Genomic DNA, 15,749 nt, shown 5'->3' with positions numbered 1-15,749 from the left:
GCCCTCAGAGCTGGCTGAGGTTTTTCTCAGGAAGAATTCAAAAGAGATCATGGTTGATACTCCCAGCAGCATTCTGTGAGCTGCCTGCCAGCTATTGTCTGCCTTGGCTTTGTGGAGTTCTTTAAGCTTGGAATACTCAGTGCTGCTCTTGATATGTCTGCCTGCCTCCAAAAAGCAGTGTATTTCTGGATTTGCTTCTTTTAACCCTTCTTTTTCTCTCGTCTGTAAGTGCTGTTGTAACTTCAAGGGGTTATTGCTTCATACTTGTCACCAAAAGTGTTGGGTGACATCACTGATAGCTGCCATTCCTCATTCCCTGGGGCTCTGTTGATGCTGCTTTCCGCTATATCCATTCTATTGATGGTGCAGAATGGACAGAACTGGGATTTGGTTTAACTGTTGGTGATGCTCAGACAAGGAGCTCTCACTGCACCTTGATTTGACCTTGTTAAATGAAGGAAATCTAGCGCAAGTTGTGCAAACGTGGGATTATCTTGTGGAGACAGTGTGAGATTTTGAAAGGCAGGCACAGCACTTGTTTCTCGTCTATGAAATATGTGGTGGGATGAAGGAGAATTGGCACTCTCAGCATAATCTTCAATTCCCAGAAAAATCCTGGCACTGTTTGTAAGCACCCAGAAGATTGGAGCCTGCATAGATATATTTTCTCCACCACAAATTTTGTCATATCTACCCATCTTCCTCCTGTGATGGCATTAGGTAAATGAAGGACGTGGGAGATGTGACATACATTTTAACATTAGTAAAGCTTTTCATGTTATCTGAGGTGAGATTCATCTAAGTCAGGGAAGTAAAAGTGCCACATCATGTCAGCCAAGCTGCTTATAAAGGCATACGCAGAAGAGTTGTCAGGAACTTGCTGGAAAAAAGCATTTATTAAGTGTGCTCTGTGTAAGGATGCTCTTGGATCAGACAGTGGTGCCACAAAGGGAAAATCCTTAAGGAACTGGGGTTTGTTAGGTGAAGCTCAGAGTGGTACCTACCTAGAACAGGTCAGACTTACTTCTAGCACAAGCAGTTCAAGCGTGGTTGATCCACACTGAGGCAGAGGAAGAGGATAAATGTCACTGTTTTCTGAATCAGTAGACCATGTTTTTAAAGGTTGATGAATTAGCTTCCACCCAGTTACAAGTTGATGGGGATGGGTTGTTGAATTAATAAAACAGTGAAGTAAATGGTGTGTGCCTATGTTACAAGATCACCCTTCTGAAGTTTAGTGATGTTGAGTCACAGATGACATCTCAGGTTCTCCTGTAGATGTATTTTAATGAAATCAGAGATGGTAGTGTTTCCTATCTGTCTGTTCACTGCTCAGCCTAGTTCTGAAAGCCTTTGGAATGGAAAGTACCATTTTGTTTTCCTTTTAGACTGTATTATTGTTAATTATTTAAACTTCTTGTTTGTGGCCCCTCTTCTGTGAGGGTGGTGAGGCTCTTGAACGGGGTGCCCAAAGAAATGGTAAATGCTCCATCCAGTGTTCAAGGCCAGGCTGAACAGAGCCTTGGGTGACATGGTCTAGTGTGAGGCATCTCTGATGATTTTCTACCTTTGCGTTTCACTCTGAGTGAATAATCAACTGAATTCATCCACCTTGGAAAAGGTACTTCAAAAATCTGACCATTTTCATGACAAAAGATTTGAGTAGAATGGTGCCAATTGCAGCACAAGTTTCAGGGCAGAGATGATGGTACCCAACCCCCAGAATCATTACAAAATCCAGAACAAAACTTTGCAAACAAATAAATGTTTAATTGCATTGTATAATGGATGTAGAGTGGTTAAATATATTATTTTACTGTATAATTTATCGCTCTTCCAGTTCCTTTAGCAGTTCGTCAAAGTGAGTGATGTACCATTTAGCTTTCTCCTTTACTTGCTTTCTGATTACATTTCCTCCAAATCCAATGAAACAGTCCTGGCAAAACAGAAAGAGAGGGCACATAAATCACTGCAGTCCCGTGTACTGGGAATGGAATGGAGCTTCTCAGCAATTCAGTTTGATTTTAAAGTGCCACTGTTCCTCCCTGCCTCTTCCCCTCCGTTACTCTGTGTATTCATTTTTCAAATTCATTAACAAGGACTTCATTACATTTGATTTTGCACCACTTTGGTTATTGCAGTTTTGTTCCAGTAGGAAAGTTGTGTTTCAGTGGCTTCAAGATTGTTCAGATCTGAGATTTTACTGAAGATCTGATGTGAACCGTGATGCAGCATAAGGCCTCACTACTCAAGAATGAGTTAACATCCCAACGCGCATGCAGCATCTCACAATTATCCTTATACTGTTTACCTTAACTCTGTTTACCTCATTTGATAGATACCCAGAGTACACATTAACCATGGCTTCAATCATTAACCAGGAGCAATCATCATTTCTACATCTTGGAAAACCACCTGCAGTGAAAGTGGGGTGTTTAAAATTTCCACTGCTGCTGGTTTGCCCTTAGGTAGAAAGCATGAAGCACACACTTGAGCAGCGTTGGTCATGCTCATGTTTAACGGTAAGGAACCAGCTGTCATGACTTGCAGTGGCAGCAGCTCTCAGAGTTTGCTCCTGTGCATTTCTATGCACTGGGGGATGTCTCTCAGAAAGGGTGTCAGGGTGCTTTTACACAGAAAAAGGTGCTAAAGGGGAGATGGAATTAAGATCTCTTCTGCAAAATGATCATTTATAAAAGTTGTCTATTGATTTTGTTGTTATTTCACCCTGTCAGGGCTGTCATCCTGTCAAAGGTGTCATCGCTATACAGTGACATGAACTCACTTGCCAAGCCAGTGTAGGGTAAATGTGCACCAGATCTGTGCCAGACCTTCATGCTAAGCACCATTAATCAGTGTTCAGAACTAGGACCTTGGCAGGGTATGACCTCTGCACCAAAGTGAGCACTTGCTGTGGGGACACAGGGCAGAAGGAGAACGTGATAATATTGCCTTGATTTAAGATAGGTTGCTTGGCTGCTACACAGTCCTGCTAGACGCAGCAGCATCCTGCCTTAGAGGGTGACACTGAGATTATCCAAACTGAGAAATGAACCGTTACATGATGCAGGCTTTCTAGAGGAAAACTACCTACACAGATCACTTTTAGGTTGTGGGATGTGCTAAAGATCTTCCCTAAAGTCCTATAAAGAATTCAAACCACAGTTCTCATCTGTTTGTGTGTCATCATCCGTCCCTGTCCCCCCCGTCCTGCCCACAAAGGATTTGCTCAAAAGGAATTTAGAATTCCAATTCTTTAATACTTACAGCAGGGGGACAGGCTTCCATGTCTGTAGCTCCATCTCCAATCATAACTACCTTCTTAAAGTGGAACCGTTCCTTCAGATGAGAAATAACCTTTCCTTTCCCCCCTGATTCAGCTGTTGGTTGTGTTTCATCAAACCCTGCATATTCTCCTAGAGCGCAGTGGAAGAACAAGTTAGAGACACAGCAGTTTCTCTTGTAAATGAAGAAAGATTATATCCCTATGATCTTTACTTCAGAAAATGGCTAATTACATGCAGTCATGTAAGCCTCATAATATCAGCATCCCCAAAAAGTAATTAGAAGGTAAGCTAGTAAAATCCTAATGAAAATGAGGATTTTACTCAAGTCTTCAGTGGGGATCTTTTTAAAGACCCAAAAACGCTAAGACAAAAGTAGAAACCCTGTATGGGTGCTGTTACAAATTCACTCCCGGTCACCCTGGTGTAAACAGTCCAAAAGCAGCATCTAGTGTGATGTATAGATTGTATGAAACACTGAGTAAGAAACAACCCACTAACTACAGCTCTGCTTGATTACACTAGCTTAAAGACCAGAGCAGCTCTACTAAAGTGCATCGGTCTCCACACATACCTCAAAGTCACCAAAAGTGAAGTTTGCCTCTGAAAGCAGGTAAGTGGAAAAGACTCTTTTAACTTGAAGGAGCAAGAGAAAATGAAACTGCTATCAGCAGATGTAAGGTTCTTTACCTTTGGCACAGCTTGCAATTAAAAAGTAACTACAGCTCTCAATGGAGAGTGGCCTAAATCATGTTTTTGGTAAGGTCTTGCAGTTTTCCTACTAGAAGCTAGCCAGATTGGTAGCAAGGAGGTCTAGGCTGGGCAGTGTCTGTAGCCCAATATCTGGCAGTTTGAACTAAAAAAGTGGCATTAATGAGCTGAGAAAAGAGACTTTATGGGAATCTCACCATTAAAGTAAAACTTCAGCCTGTTGGCAAAGACATTTGCTGTAGGAATGTTCAGCTGCAAGGCCACGTGCTCCACGATGCTCTGAAACCCTCCAGAGACCAGGAATACCTGGACCCCTCGCTGATGAAGTCTGCTTACCAGCTCCCTGGGCAGAAAGAGCATCACAAGTGTGAGTGCCTGGCAGCATGTAGGGATAACAGGAAAGGTAAAATACATCTGTCCTAAACAAGGTTGTCCTTACGTAGTGTTATTCCAGTTTAGTTCAGATGTGTGCTGCTTCCATCTCTGCTGCCCAAAGCTTTTCCTTTTTTCCCTTGGGTTTGTGCACACACTTGCTTGAAAAGAGTTAAACCCTTCTCATCTAGAGACATATGGATGTTTAGTTGCTCAGAAACAAGCACTTTCTAGAAGTGTTCTCTTTACACTTTCATGCTGTTTGCCTTTGTTCAAATGAGAGTGGATCCAATTTGGTATTTTTTGCTGAAGTAAAACAACACCAAGACAATCTACAATGCAGGAAAAAGATAGGGAATAGGGAGGGAAGCCACTGCACCACAATGCTGAAGTGGGCTGAGAAGTGTGCAGAATGCACACACTGGAGTTGGTTCCCCAGACACTGGACATCAGTGCCATCTTTAGAAGATGGCACCAGCAACACAAAAGGAATCAGAAAAAGAAGCTTTTGGACCAAGTTAATGTCAACAGGGCTTGAAGGTGTTTAAAAGTTTAATGGGCTTTGGCTCGTAAGCAGGAGGATCAGCATGCAGCTGTGCTGAGCTGGAGAAGCAGCAGGAACAGCAGAAATGCTGAATACTGTAAAGCAAAGTGAAGGCTTAAAGCAGGCTCCACACAAAAGGAGGAAGAAAGGGAAGGAATGAAAAGGGAAATCATGTGATTCCAAACAAGCAATCAGTGTTCTCTTTGTAGTTGCATTCTAGCTATGCCTTCTACAGAAAAAGCTGAGCATGTGCTTAATTTCAAGGAGAAAATACAAGCACATTATCACCTCAAACTACTGCATGTGCTAACAGTGTTTTAGACTCAGAGCTTTGGGCAGACTTTGTAATAAAGAAATCCTTTTCAATTGAATAGGGAAAAAAACCCAAACTTTTCAGTTTAAATAGTTAATTCCAAACCCAAAGGTGGATGAATATGCACATATATGTCTATTTCCCCTTAATGACTGTTTAATACTTTTTAGGGACTTTAGTGCATGGGTAGCTCTGAACAGTGGATTTCCTAAGCTGAGTCCAGAGATGTGACTGCACATGGAAGTGTAAGAAAGAAGTAATGCAATTGCAGAATAGACCAAACCAGTAGTTCATGCTGGGTATTAAATCCCCATCACCCGTCAAAAAACAGACCTGATTGAACAGATTGTTTTCCATGCTGTTTAATCCTCAAGCCAGCATTTGAGCTTGCTAGCCAAAATGATAGTTAATACCTAAGACAGTTTTCTTTTTACATGGATGCTCAGCCACTTGACATGGACTCAAGCCCTTATAAGCTCCTAATACAAGTTTTGGACACAAACAACATGGAAATGGAGCAGGAAGTGAACCTAAACCAGCTCTGTGGTGTTACAGCCTCACCAGTGTCACTGAATTTTACTGATTTATGCCCTTTTGTGCTTTTGGAAGTGAGCTCATTTGAAATTCTCCTTACCGTATTCCTGGTGTTAGCTGAGGTGGGTTGTCCGATATTAGTTTCTGCACTTGTTCATAGGAGGGACGTATGAGACCAAGTCGTGCTGTTAAAGCTGCTTTGAATGTCACAGTGCCACCCATAGCTCTGCGGGTCCTACATTGTGAGCCAAAAGAAGCAGATCAGTGACATTTAAGTTGAGGTTTCTCCCAAGAGCAGTTAGTTAAAGAAGCATGACAAGGAACAAGGACCATAGGTTCTTGGTTATACTGTACAGAACATTGGTACATTGAAAAGACTGGTAGCAACCACTGGGGGAAGACCTCCACAGGTCTGAGCTCTTGTGAGAACCAGAGAGGCAAGGGAAAACTGCTTCATTCTCTCTCTAAGTGCATATGAGCCACTGGGACCAGTATTCCTAAACTGCAGCTGAGGTGCCTTTCTCTGAATTTAACAGAACTTTTGCTACAAGCATCAATGGAAACAACATCAGCCTCAGGGAAATCATAAGAGAGTTGTCCCCTCTCCCCTGTCTCATAATACAGTTCCTTAGTGCTTATCCAAGTTTAATGGTGAGGGCTGATCTTAAGTCTATCAAAGAAATATACATTAGAGAGTTTCTCAATATAGTTTTGTTGAGTGGCTTCACAGTTCCAAAAGAAGTTATTCCATTTTATGCATTAATTCCACTTATTATTCCTAAAATCCTTTTTAAACTATGATAATCTCCTATGACAGAATTAATCCCTATTGTAAACTCATTGTCACAGATTACCCTTACCCATGCTCATTTTTTACCACTACTCCTGTGAAGTTAACAGCAAACACACATACATCTCTGCGACGGCATCTCCGACTCCACAGAACTTCGCGAGCTCATCGATGCCTTCTTCCCTGATGACTGTACTGTCCACGTCAAAGCAGACTGCATCAGCATTCCGGAAGATCTCTTTCATCTCCAAGAGGGATGCCATCCTTTTAGGAACCTTCTTACTGTGAGGGGACAAGATAAAGTCTTTCTCTGAGTGGCAGCACTGCACTCCGTCTTGAGCCATTGGCGCAACTGCTCTGGTTCTTGCGAGAAGGGACGAGCACAGCTTGGTGGGCAACTTATATCAAAGGGGGAGCAGTGGTGGAGGTCTGGCTCAGTTGCTGATTTGCTCTCTGCTGTTGCTGCCTACTGATGTTCAAATTACGTTACAGATGGGCCGTGGAGCTTTGGTCAGTTGCTGATTTGCTCTCTGCAGGCTCGGCCCATTGATGTTCACATGGGGTTCAAGGTTGTAATCCTTGGCATTTGCTGAACCATCTGACTGCCAACTGCTGTGTGGGACTTGCAATTGTCTGTCTCATCTTGCCCTCATCGCTCAATTTGATCTTGATTTCTCATCAGACCCAGTCTAGTGCGTCAAATTAGTTGCCCCAGGAGATAGTAAAAGACACCCAGCCCTTAAGGATTTGCTTGATCACAATAGACATAATTATCTTAAACCTATCAGTGTGTGATTGTCCCTAAATCATGAAGGTTTAGATTATTTTCTCTGTCCTTATTAATATAAACTAAATATTTTCATCATCCATGAATGCATTTGGCCATTAGGGTTGGGAATTAGTCTAAAATCCATTAAAGTCTTGGGCTTTGGTCACTTTACTCAACACACTCAGACACCACATCATCATGCCAACTTTCTCCATTACAGTGCCTGACAAAAGTTTATTTTCTTCCCTTTTTAATCTGTCCTCTCAAATATGTTGAGCACTTGTGCAGATCAGAAGCATGAGGTGTTAATCAAGTATTTCCTTACTCAGCCCCGCTCATCTTGCGCTTCCCTCTTTTCACGAGGGAATTCAGTGCGGACTTCACTATTTATCAGTGTGTACATTGAGAGAGAAAGCTGTTATTTATCTCACTTCCCAGATGTTTGTATAAGTTCTTGGTTGTTTCTTCTACTCTCTTAGATGTCTCTCAGGACACATCTTGTGTTATTGATCTGCGTAGCAGATTCTCTCTTCTTCTGGGATAGGGGAAAAAATACCATCTATCAGCATGTTATCTACCTTCCTTGTGCTCTATACCTTCACCTTTTGTTTTCACCTTACTGAGCTCATTTATTTTCCTCCTGCATGTCACATGAATTCTGATGGTGAGAAGTCTTATACACACAAGTTCCCCCCAAAACACCTATTTTTTGCTCTTTTTGGACAAACTTTACAGCTCATGGCCAGGCAGGAGTCATCCAGGGATCCACATGGTAAGCACCAGTGCTGCTTCCTGAGGTGAATTCTGTGTGCTCACTGAGAGATCACAGCTAAATAGTTACTGCTCAAAGCAGGAACAGGAACCTTTGGGTTTATTGTAATGACTAGTAACTGGTGAATATTGGGAGACAAAAGGCTTTCTGAAAAATTACCATAATCACTGCAAAAATGGATAGAACACAAGAACACACACTCATGTTTGATCTGTTCAGGTACAGAATAAAAGAGACTACTCCAGTACTTCACTGAAAACTAAGTCTATAAATGAAGCCGCCAAACCTAAGTGGTGAAACCTGTTGTGAACAGCTAAGAGCCATATTTGTAAGAGATAATCTCTGTTTCACAAATGGGTGATACAAAACAGCAAGAAACAGAGAGCAAGTCACATTAAAGGCAAAGCTATCCAACAGCAGCCATGAAACTGACCTCAAAGGGTCATTCTAGCTATTCCTGAGTTTTTGGTGTGAACATATTACTGTAGTAACCAAAGTGGGCTCATGGCTTTTGCACAAGGCTGAGGTGCCAAAGTAGCTTCCTCAGTGCTCATTTGTATTGCAGGTGTGAGGATGGGCGAGCAGGTGTCACCCGGCCCACACTTCTCTCCTGTGCATTCAGTTTAGGTATGGGAAGGTAGGACAGAGCCTGGGCTCAACCTCCCCACTGTGACAGCAAGGAAAGGTGAATGGCTATGCAGCAAAGAGGAGATACTCCAGGAAAGGGCTTTTACAACCCCAGCCTCTGGGAAGGGCAGGCACAAGGACTGAACCATAGTTTGACAGGTCTCTGCTCTTCACACGTCAGAGCTGTTCTGTGCATGTATATAGTATAAAGCTCTGGTCCAGACTTAGAAGCATCACTAAGGAATTATTTGCTGCAGAGAGCATGTTGGGTTTTATGTTTTTCTATAAAGACTGCACTTATACATGTAAGAATCACAGTCATAGGCCAGCAGCATAGCACATCAGAGAAACCTCTCTCTGAAGTGGCCATGGACATGAAGAGACTGGTTGTGACCTAAGAGTTGGCAGTGCGAGTGAACAGGTAACACGTGAATCCAGGTATGCTTTGTGTTAGCCTTGACTTGACATTGGCTCCACAGCACTGTGTCTGTATTTGTAGTGGCAGGTTTTGACTTCTAAGCAGGAGGGCTTTGACTTCAGGGCAAGACTTGGCAGCATTTGCTAGATATATTTGTGCAGTGAGATCAAAAAGAAACCAAACACCCACTAACGTATTTTAAGTAGCAGGGCATTAATTTTTTCCAGCCTCTTGGACATTGTAACATCCACCAAAACTTCAGCCATTGGTTTGATGCCAATTACAGAGATTTGCTCTACTGGACAAACTTGTTGCATCACTGTGGTGTAACATCCGCGTCACAGTGTTCCAACACTGATTCCCTATTATGCAAAGCCATCACATTGCCTCATACTAACCTAAGGCTGCACTGCAACAGTGCCACATTATGATGCAATGTCACTGTGTGGGGACACTGCACTTGGATTGTTTTTTCTTGGGAAAAAACTGAAATGTATTTCTGAATACATCAGAATTTTAATCACTCTGAGAAAAATGTTATCACTGGAAACACACAATGGGAGCAGGAAGGAAGAGACATTCACTTTCCCTTCCCTCTGGTCTCCACATTTCCCATGCTCCTTTTCCTTCTGGATACTCATTACAATGACTAGGCCACTGTTGTGGTGGACTTCAATGGACAAATAGAGAAGTTAATGGAAGAACTATGGATCCCAGTTGTGGAATGGTTGGAATTAACCCTGTCCTCTCTTTCTTCCATGCAGTAACTCTTTCAGAAGAGTTTCAAGCTGTGGTTTGTGGTGCCTAAAAATGACAAGTTGGAAAGGTGATGTTTTGAAACGCAGCAGCCATCAGTAGCTCCTGATCCCCCTTGGCCTGTGACCTGCTAAAATCTTTCCACTTTCTCCTACAGCTGGGCACTGGGTCCTGGAAAACACAGACCTGTGTTTGGCTAAGGTACCATCACACCTGTGATGAACTGTGAAGTAGGGAAGCTCACACAGGAGCAAAGGGAAGAACCTATGAAGGAAGCTTCAGCTATTGTAGGGAATCTTGCTGGTGGAAAAATCAAATCTTAGGAGTTCAAGGTGGCTCACTTGGAGTGAAATAAGCTTCTGTCCTTGCTGACAGAGCTCCAGTAGTCACCAGCAGCTCCAGAGGCTGGCAGATGCCATTCCAAATGGTAACATGCCAATTTCAGTCACTTGTGATTTATTTTCTCCTAGCCCTAAATGTAGATGAGAACAACTTTCATTTGAAAATACGCTTCAATGTTTTAATGAACTGGTAAGAAAAAAGAAATTCCCACAAATAAGGAGCTCTGTCTCCATGAGAAAGACATGGGTAGAAAATCTCTCATCTTTCTGCCACTGAATTTCAGGTAAATAATCTATTCCTATCCTATTTCCATGCTGGAAAAGCATCTGAGCAGCAGACATTTCAACAGGTTTGATAATCAAATATTGTGGGGAAAAGCTGAAAATAATAAAATGGGGAAAAGGAGAAACAGTGGCCAAAGAAGTGACTACAGAAGACATAAGAACAAACTGACAGAGGGGAGAAATAGGGTTAAACTTGAGCTAAGGATGGAGAAAAAGGAAAACAGGGGAGAAAAGTAGAATCCCCAAGAGATCTGTTTGCCTCCAGGCTATGAAGTACTTCATTAGGGTACTTAGGAAAAACCCTAACCCTGTCCTTTCCACAAGAAATAGTTCTATTTCGTAACAGAGAGGGAGGAGTCACAGAAGCAAGCACAGGAATTATGTAAGGCCACATGTTAAAGGAAAACAACTGAAATCTTCTCTGTTTGCTGTCCCTTCAAAGAAGGGCACTTGCTGCACTGTGAAAAACTGAAACATCCACAGTATCTGCTACCTGTAATGCAAAAGGAACAAGCAAATGGTACTTGGAACTCCAGGTGTTCTGGGCTGGTGTATTTTGATGAGATCTTGATGAGATCTCAAAATCCTCATTGTGGCTAGACTTCACGTGGTGGTGTGTTTCAGCTCCCAGAAGTGCTGCCACACTGCTATTTTGCATTATGTTGATGTTTATTGCTGTGTAAAAATGAAGATTAAGTGAATCCTAATGAAATATTAACTAAATTATCTTTTGAAACAGATCACTCAGGAATATCCTGGTTTGCAAACAGTTTCTGGTGTTTCTGATTCTGATTGACTTTCCCATTTAGCAAGGTGAGGGTGAGCACTGAGATACACTCTGAGAGTAACGCTGTGCTGAACATGAGATTAACAGAAACACAACCACGTTAAAGTGTTTCTGTTGCACTGAAGGGACACTGCTGCTTAGATTAAGGGATTTGGAGAAAACAGTTCCTGAAACCTTTCTCAGGACCTGTTCCCACTCCAGGAGCGATCCTGCCCGTAAGATGCTCACAGAAGTGTTCCCATGGTGTTAAACAAACCACTTAATCCTCGTTGTTTCTAGTTCTGTCTGTAAAATGGGAGTAATATAGTGATACAGCTTTTCTGTGCTGAGATTTAATTCAGTATTAGCAATATGTTTTGTAAGCTTTAGAGGAAAGATATGTTTAAACAGACTAGTTATATTTAAGCAAATTGTGACTGATGTTCATATCCCTGCAAGTAGTACTACTCTCTTTACAAGTTTAACCCAACCATCTATAATTGTGAGTTTCTGTGGGTTTCAGCATGAGAATAGAACAATTCAGTCCTTAACCTCACTGAGGTTGCTTCACACTTCCTGGTTTTCTGTTCAGTTTTTAAAGGTAGTAATTCAAACCTGTATGCAAGCCAAGAGATGAACTGTTTGCAGCTGTACACTCATACCTGAACAGCAGTGCCTACCTGAACTTATTTAAGCACCTTTTAAAAAGTACTTGGAAAGGGACAGAAGGAACCTGATGGATGTTGACATACACCTCCCAACTCTCCAATCCCCTCTTGCCTGTGCTGACAAAATGATGATGCTTCCCCCCTGCATGATTGCATCATTCATTCATGCTGCTGCTATAAAACAGGCACCACACTTGCTGCTGCATCTCGCGGGGCAGCACAGTCACAGCCCCAGCAGAAGCTATTCTGTGTTTTCTGTGCTAGAAACATAGAGTGTTACACCAAACACCAACCCCTTCGAAACTGAGAGAAGAAAACGTTCCCGGTGACTTACAGTATTGTACTGGCCGTGGCTGCTGCTGCTGCTGCTGCTCTTGACTGCACAAGAAAAGAAGGGATGAGCTGAGACCTTCAGTCACATAAACACAACGGCACGGGCTGATCTAGAAGAAAGCCGCATTTTGTCAATCACTCTTTTATAACGTGCTGAGTAAGCCAGGCTGCGTGTTTTTTAAAGGGCTGCACACATGTAACCAGAGAAGTCCAGCTGTGCGCTGACAGGCGCACGGACGAGAGGTGTAACCTTGCCTGGTAAGGGGAGGAGCCGCTCGGGCCCGGTTTGGGGCGCTCCCGGCTTGGCCCCACAGAACGCGATGGACGGGAGCTGCGTGCCCCCCCGCAGGCAGCCTGTGCCACAGGCGTGAGGAGCAGGACGGGGCTTGGCAAACTCACCTCGCTCTGTGCCAGCAGAGCAGGGCCCTGACTTCTCCGGGAGACCAGACAGGGCCACTTGTTTCCTTTCTCTGGGTTTGAGATGAAAGGGTTTGTGAGTTAGGATTGCATTATTGCATTTTGGCTTATGCTCTCAGTCGGTGCATCAGAGTGTGTTACACACACACAAAATCAACATTCATCATAAGCTTTGAAGGCAAAATTAAGCTTGTGCCTATGGGAAAGCTCAGGTTTGCTTTCCCAAGGCAATGGGGAAATGGCAAAACCTGTCCATGCTGTGTTTTGGTATCCCACAGATGAGCTTCCCTCGGACATTACTGTGGACATTGGTTAGGAAGTGGGAGACTGCCAACCCAGAGCTATGAAGCTGGTTGGTTGGTTCAAGGTCAAGAAAGCCTGATTTAGCTGATTTAGCGTCTTTCATTCACTTGTGATGGGAGTCTTATGACTGCTGCCCATCGTGAAGGACTGTCTTGCACCACTGGGTGCACCAGTCACACTCTATGCATGATCTCTTTTGCCATTCTCGCAGGATCACCCCTCAAAACTGCATGCATTAGTTAAAATCAATAGCTTCATGTGCCCCTCCTCCCATGTCTTCCTTTCTGGTTTTTCAGACATTCTCCCTACATGACCGTTTGTCACCATGAGCATCTATTAGTAACTTCTTGTGCTGGGACAGATGGTACCGAGCCCCTTTGCTGCAAAGCTGGTGACAGGGTTCCCTGCTCAGCCTGGTCCTGTTAGTTTTATCATGGCAGAGGAGGATGTTTTTAAAGAGGATTTAGAAATCATTTCTGTGAATAAGGTCGAATGGAAACAGATCTTGATAAAGATGAAAGAAAACAGCTTTTACTGAGAATCTCAGAGGGTTTTTTTTTTTCCAAGATAAGCAGTGCCTGATTTGACTGAGAGAATCACTGCTGAATATTTCATGACAGATATTCCCTTTACTTGGCTTAGTTTAACAGACATGTTGCTTTTAATTCAGTTAAATATTTTGATCCTAATCTGGTGTAATTTGTTGTAAATCCATTGATTTCAAGGGACAATTCAGGCCTGGTAAGCATCTGCTCTGTATTTTTACTAAGCATTAAAAACAAATATGCAGCACAGTTCAACAGCTACAGCTACAACTGAAAATTAAGGAAAGCTTGTCCTGACGTCTGAAAAATGCTGCAAAATGGGGATTTCATGTGAAAACACCAATGAGAAATATCACTTCACCATGAAATAACTATTCTCAGATGCAGCAAAGAAACACAGAGAAGTCTTCCTGGAAGCTTTAAGAGGATGTTTAAGAGTGAAAAGCATGGCTCACGTGGATGTGTGATAGCTGATACAAGCACAGACCTAACTCTTGTACATCACTACATACCCTCTCTGTTTGTACAAAAAGAGGACTATATCATCTTTGAAAATGGCCTTTTCCCCACAAAAAAAACAACACCTCAAATTCAAAGTAAATTTTCCCGGAACTTCTATTTTGCTACAGTAATAATTCCCTTTGCAAACCTGAACATGCTGGGGCAATGGCCACAGCACTGTCAGCAGCCAGCTCCACGCATCGCAGATGTTTAGGATGCATAATTGCACAGGACATCACCCACACGGTCGCAACAGCAGCAAGGAAAACATACAAGGTGCCCGCTAGTGTGCAGATGGGTTTGACAAGGCTGCCCTCTACTGAGAACAGCCCCGAGAGAGAGCATAGAGGTAAAACCATTACAAAGCAGGAAATCGGGAGCAGCCAAGTATTTCTGTGTGACTTTAGGGCTATGGAATCGAGGGTAGAGCTGGGGATTCTTCTGTTTTAACCAGGCACTGCATGTAGGAACCTCAGATATTAGCACCGCAGCCTCTTGGGGATGGGTTGGTGTTACAGTTTCAGCAGGTTGGAAGCATCCCAAACAAAAGTGAAGACTAAACATTAACGGGGTTCCAGAGGCAATTTTGAAAGGTATAATTTCCAAGCATAATTTCCTGTATTTTGCAATGCTTAATGTATATTCCTAATGATTACAGTAACAGAACAGAAAGCCCAGCCGTTACACTATTTCACACAGCGGATGCACTGCTCAGCTAAACAAAAGGCCTCCAAACTTGAGTCATGTTCAAACACCAACTCCATCTAAAACGTTTCAAACCAGAAACCCAAGTGTATTGGCAGCTATCTGAGTCACTCTGCCCAGCCATGCAGGGCAGTCCTCCTGCACAGCATGGTGTTTTGCCCAGAATCCTGAGCTCCTCACCCAATTCCCTCATCAGATTCCCAGCCTGTAGCCAAAACCTGCCCTAATACTTGACGCTTGTTTCAGCCAGGCTCTCCCAAAACAACATTGTACCCAACAGCACGCTTATAGGGGGTTTTAATACCAACAAACACTTAGGCTGGATCTTCCTGGCACACCCCTGCTACCACAGGCCATGGTTATTGTGGGAGCAGGCACTTTCTTTACGCAATACCTGAAATAAGAAGCAGGCAGTCACACCTGATATTGCCACTTGCTCAGAGGTAGCAGATGGGTGTTTGGGGGTACAAGCCCAAGTTGGCAGCCAAACTTGGAGCACTCTGTGCCTGCGGGGTGTGTTAGGAGCCAGGGCAGGAGCTCCCTTCCCAAGGGAAAGTCCATTTCAGAGCCCAAATCCAGTAAGACACAAGTGGGCTGCACCTTGGCAGACACAGGCCAAATGCTTCCAGTGCCTGTCAAAGTTGCACTGATCTCCACATTTTCATTAACCTCAACTCTGAATTTTTCCAAGAATCATTTTGATTATTAATCCGGGCCGCTTAACTATTAATTCTATCCCTCTAAAGTTAAATCCTCACGTTTAATTATTTATTCTCACAGTTCCGCGAACCTGCGGGAGGCGGGCCCTGTCACATGAAGGGTGGGATTCCGACCGACCATGCCCGCTCAAAGGCACCGCCTCACGGCGCTCAGCGCCAGCCCCTCCGCTTGCAGCCGCTCCGCCTCAGGAGCCCCGTCAGCCACCGCGCCCGCCTCCCGACTGGCTCAGCGACGGGGCGGGCCGGGCCGGCGCTGGAGCGACAGGCGCTGCAGCC

General features: G+C 43.5%; 1 protein-coding gene across 1 annotated transcript; it reads right to left on the bottom strand.

The window, feature by feature from the left end:
- Positions 1–1,749: 1,749 nt before the first annotated feature.
- PSPH (phosphoserine phosphatase) lies at positions 1,750–6,938 on the bottom strand. Its single transcript, XM_061369102.1, has 5 exons — positions 6,672–6,938; positions 5,859–5,993; positions 4,193–4,338; positions 3,268–3,416; positions 1,750–1,936 (listed from the first exon to the last, which is right to left on the bottom strand). Exons 1-5 carry the CDS (start codon positions 6,890–6,892, stop codon positions 1,826–1,828), a joined length of 762 nt encoding a protein of 253 aa, XP_061225086.1. The 5' UTR covers positions 6,893–6,938; the 3' UTR covers positions 1,750–1,825.
- Positions 6,939–15,749: the final 8,811 nt, after the last annotated feature.

Source organism: Neopsephotus bourkii, unplaced genomic scaffold (assembly GCF_033783945.1).
Source record: "Neopsephotus bourkii isolate Nb327-2 ecotype Australia unplaced genomic scaffold, CSIRO-AGI_Nbou_v1 NB_140, whole genome shotgun sequence".
In the NCBI taxonomy this organism is placed as follows: domain Eukaryota; kingdom Metazoa; phylum Chordata; class Aves; order Psittaciformes; family Psittacidae; genus Neopsephotus; species Neopsephotus bourkii.
Note: the sequence above shows the minus strand (reverse complement) of the source record. Positions and strands in the feature narration are given on the sequence as shown.

What these genes read in the sequence shown, in the direction of transcription:
- PSPH (XM_061369102.1), bottom strand. Translation starts at nt 6,892, where the DNA reads ATGGCTCAAGACGGAGTGCAGTGCTGCCACTCAGAGAAAGACTTTATC. An exon ending in GCTGAAGTTTTACTTTAATG is followed by an intron (nt 3,417 to 4,192) that starts GTGAGATTCCCA and finishes ACTGCGCTCTAG; the next exon opens with GAGAATATGCAGGGTTTGAT. An exon ending in TGGAAGCCTGTCCCCCTGCT is followed by an intron (nt 1,937 to 3,267) that starts GTAAGTATTAAA and finishes CTGTTTTGCCAG; the next exon opens with GACTGTTTCATTGGATTTGG.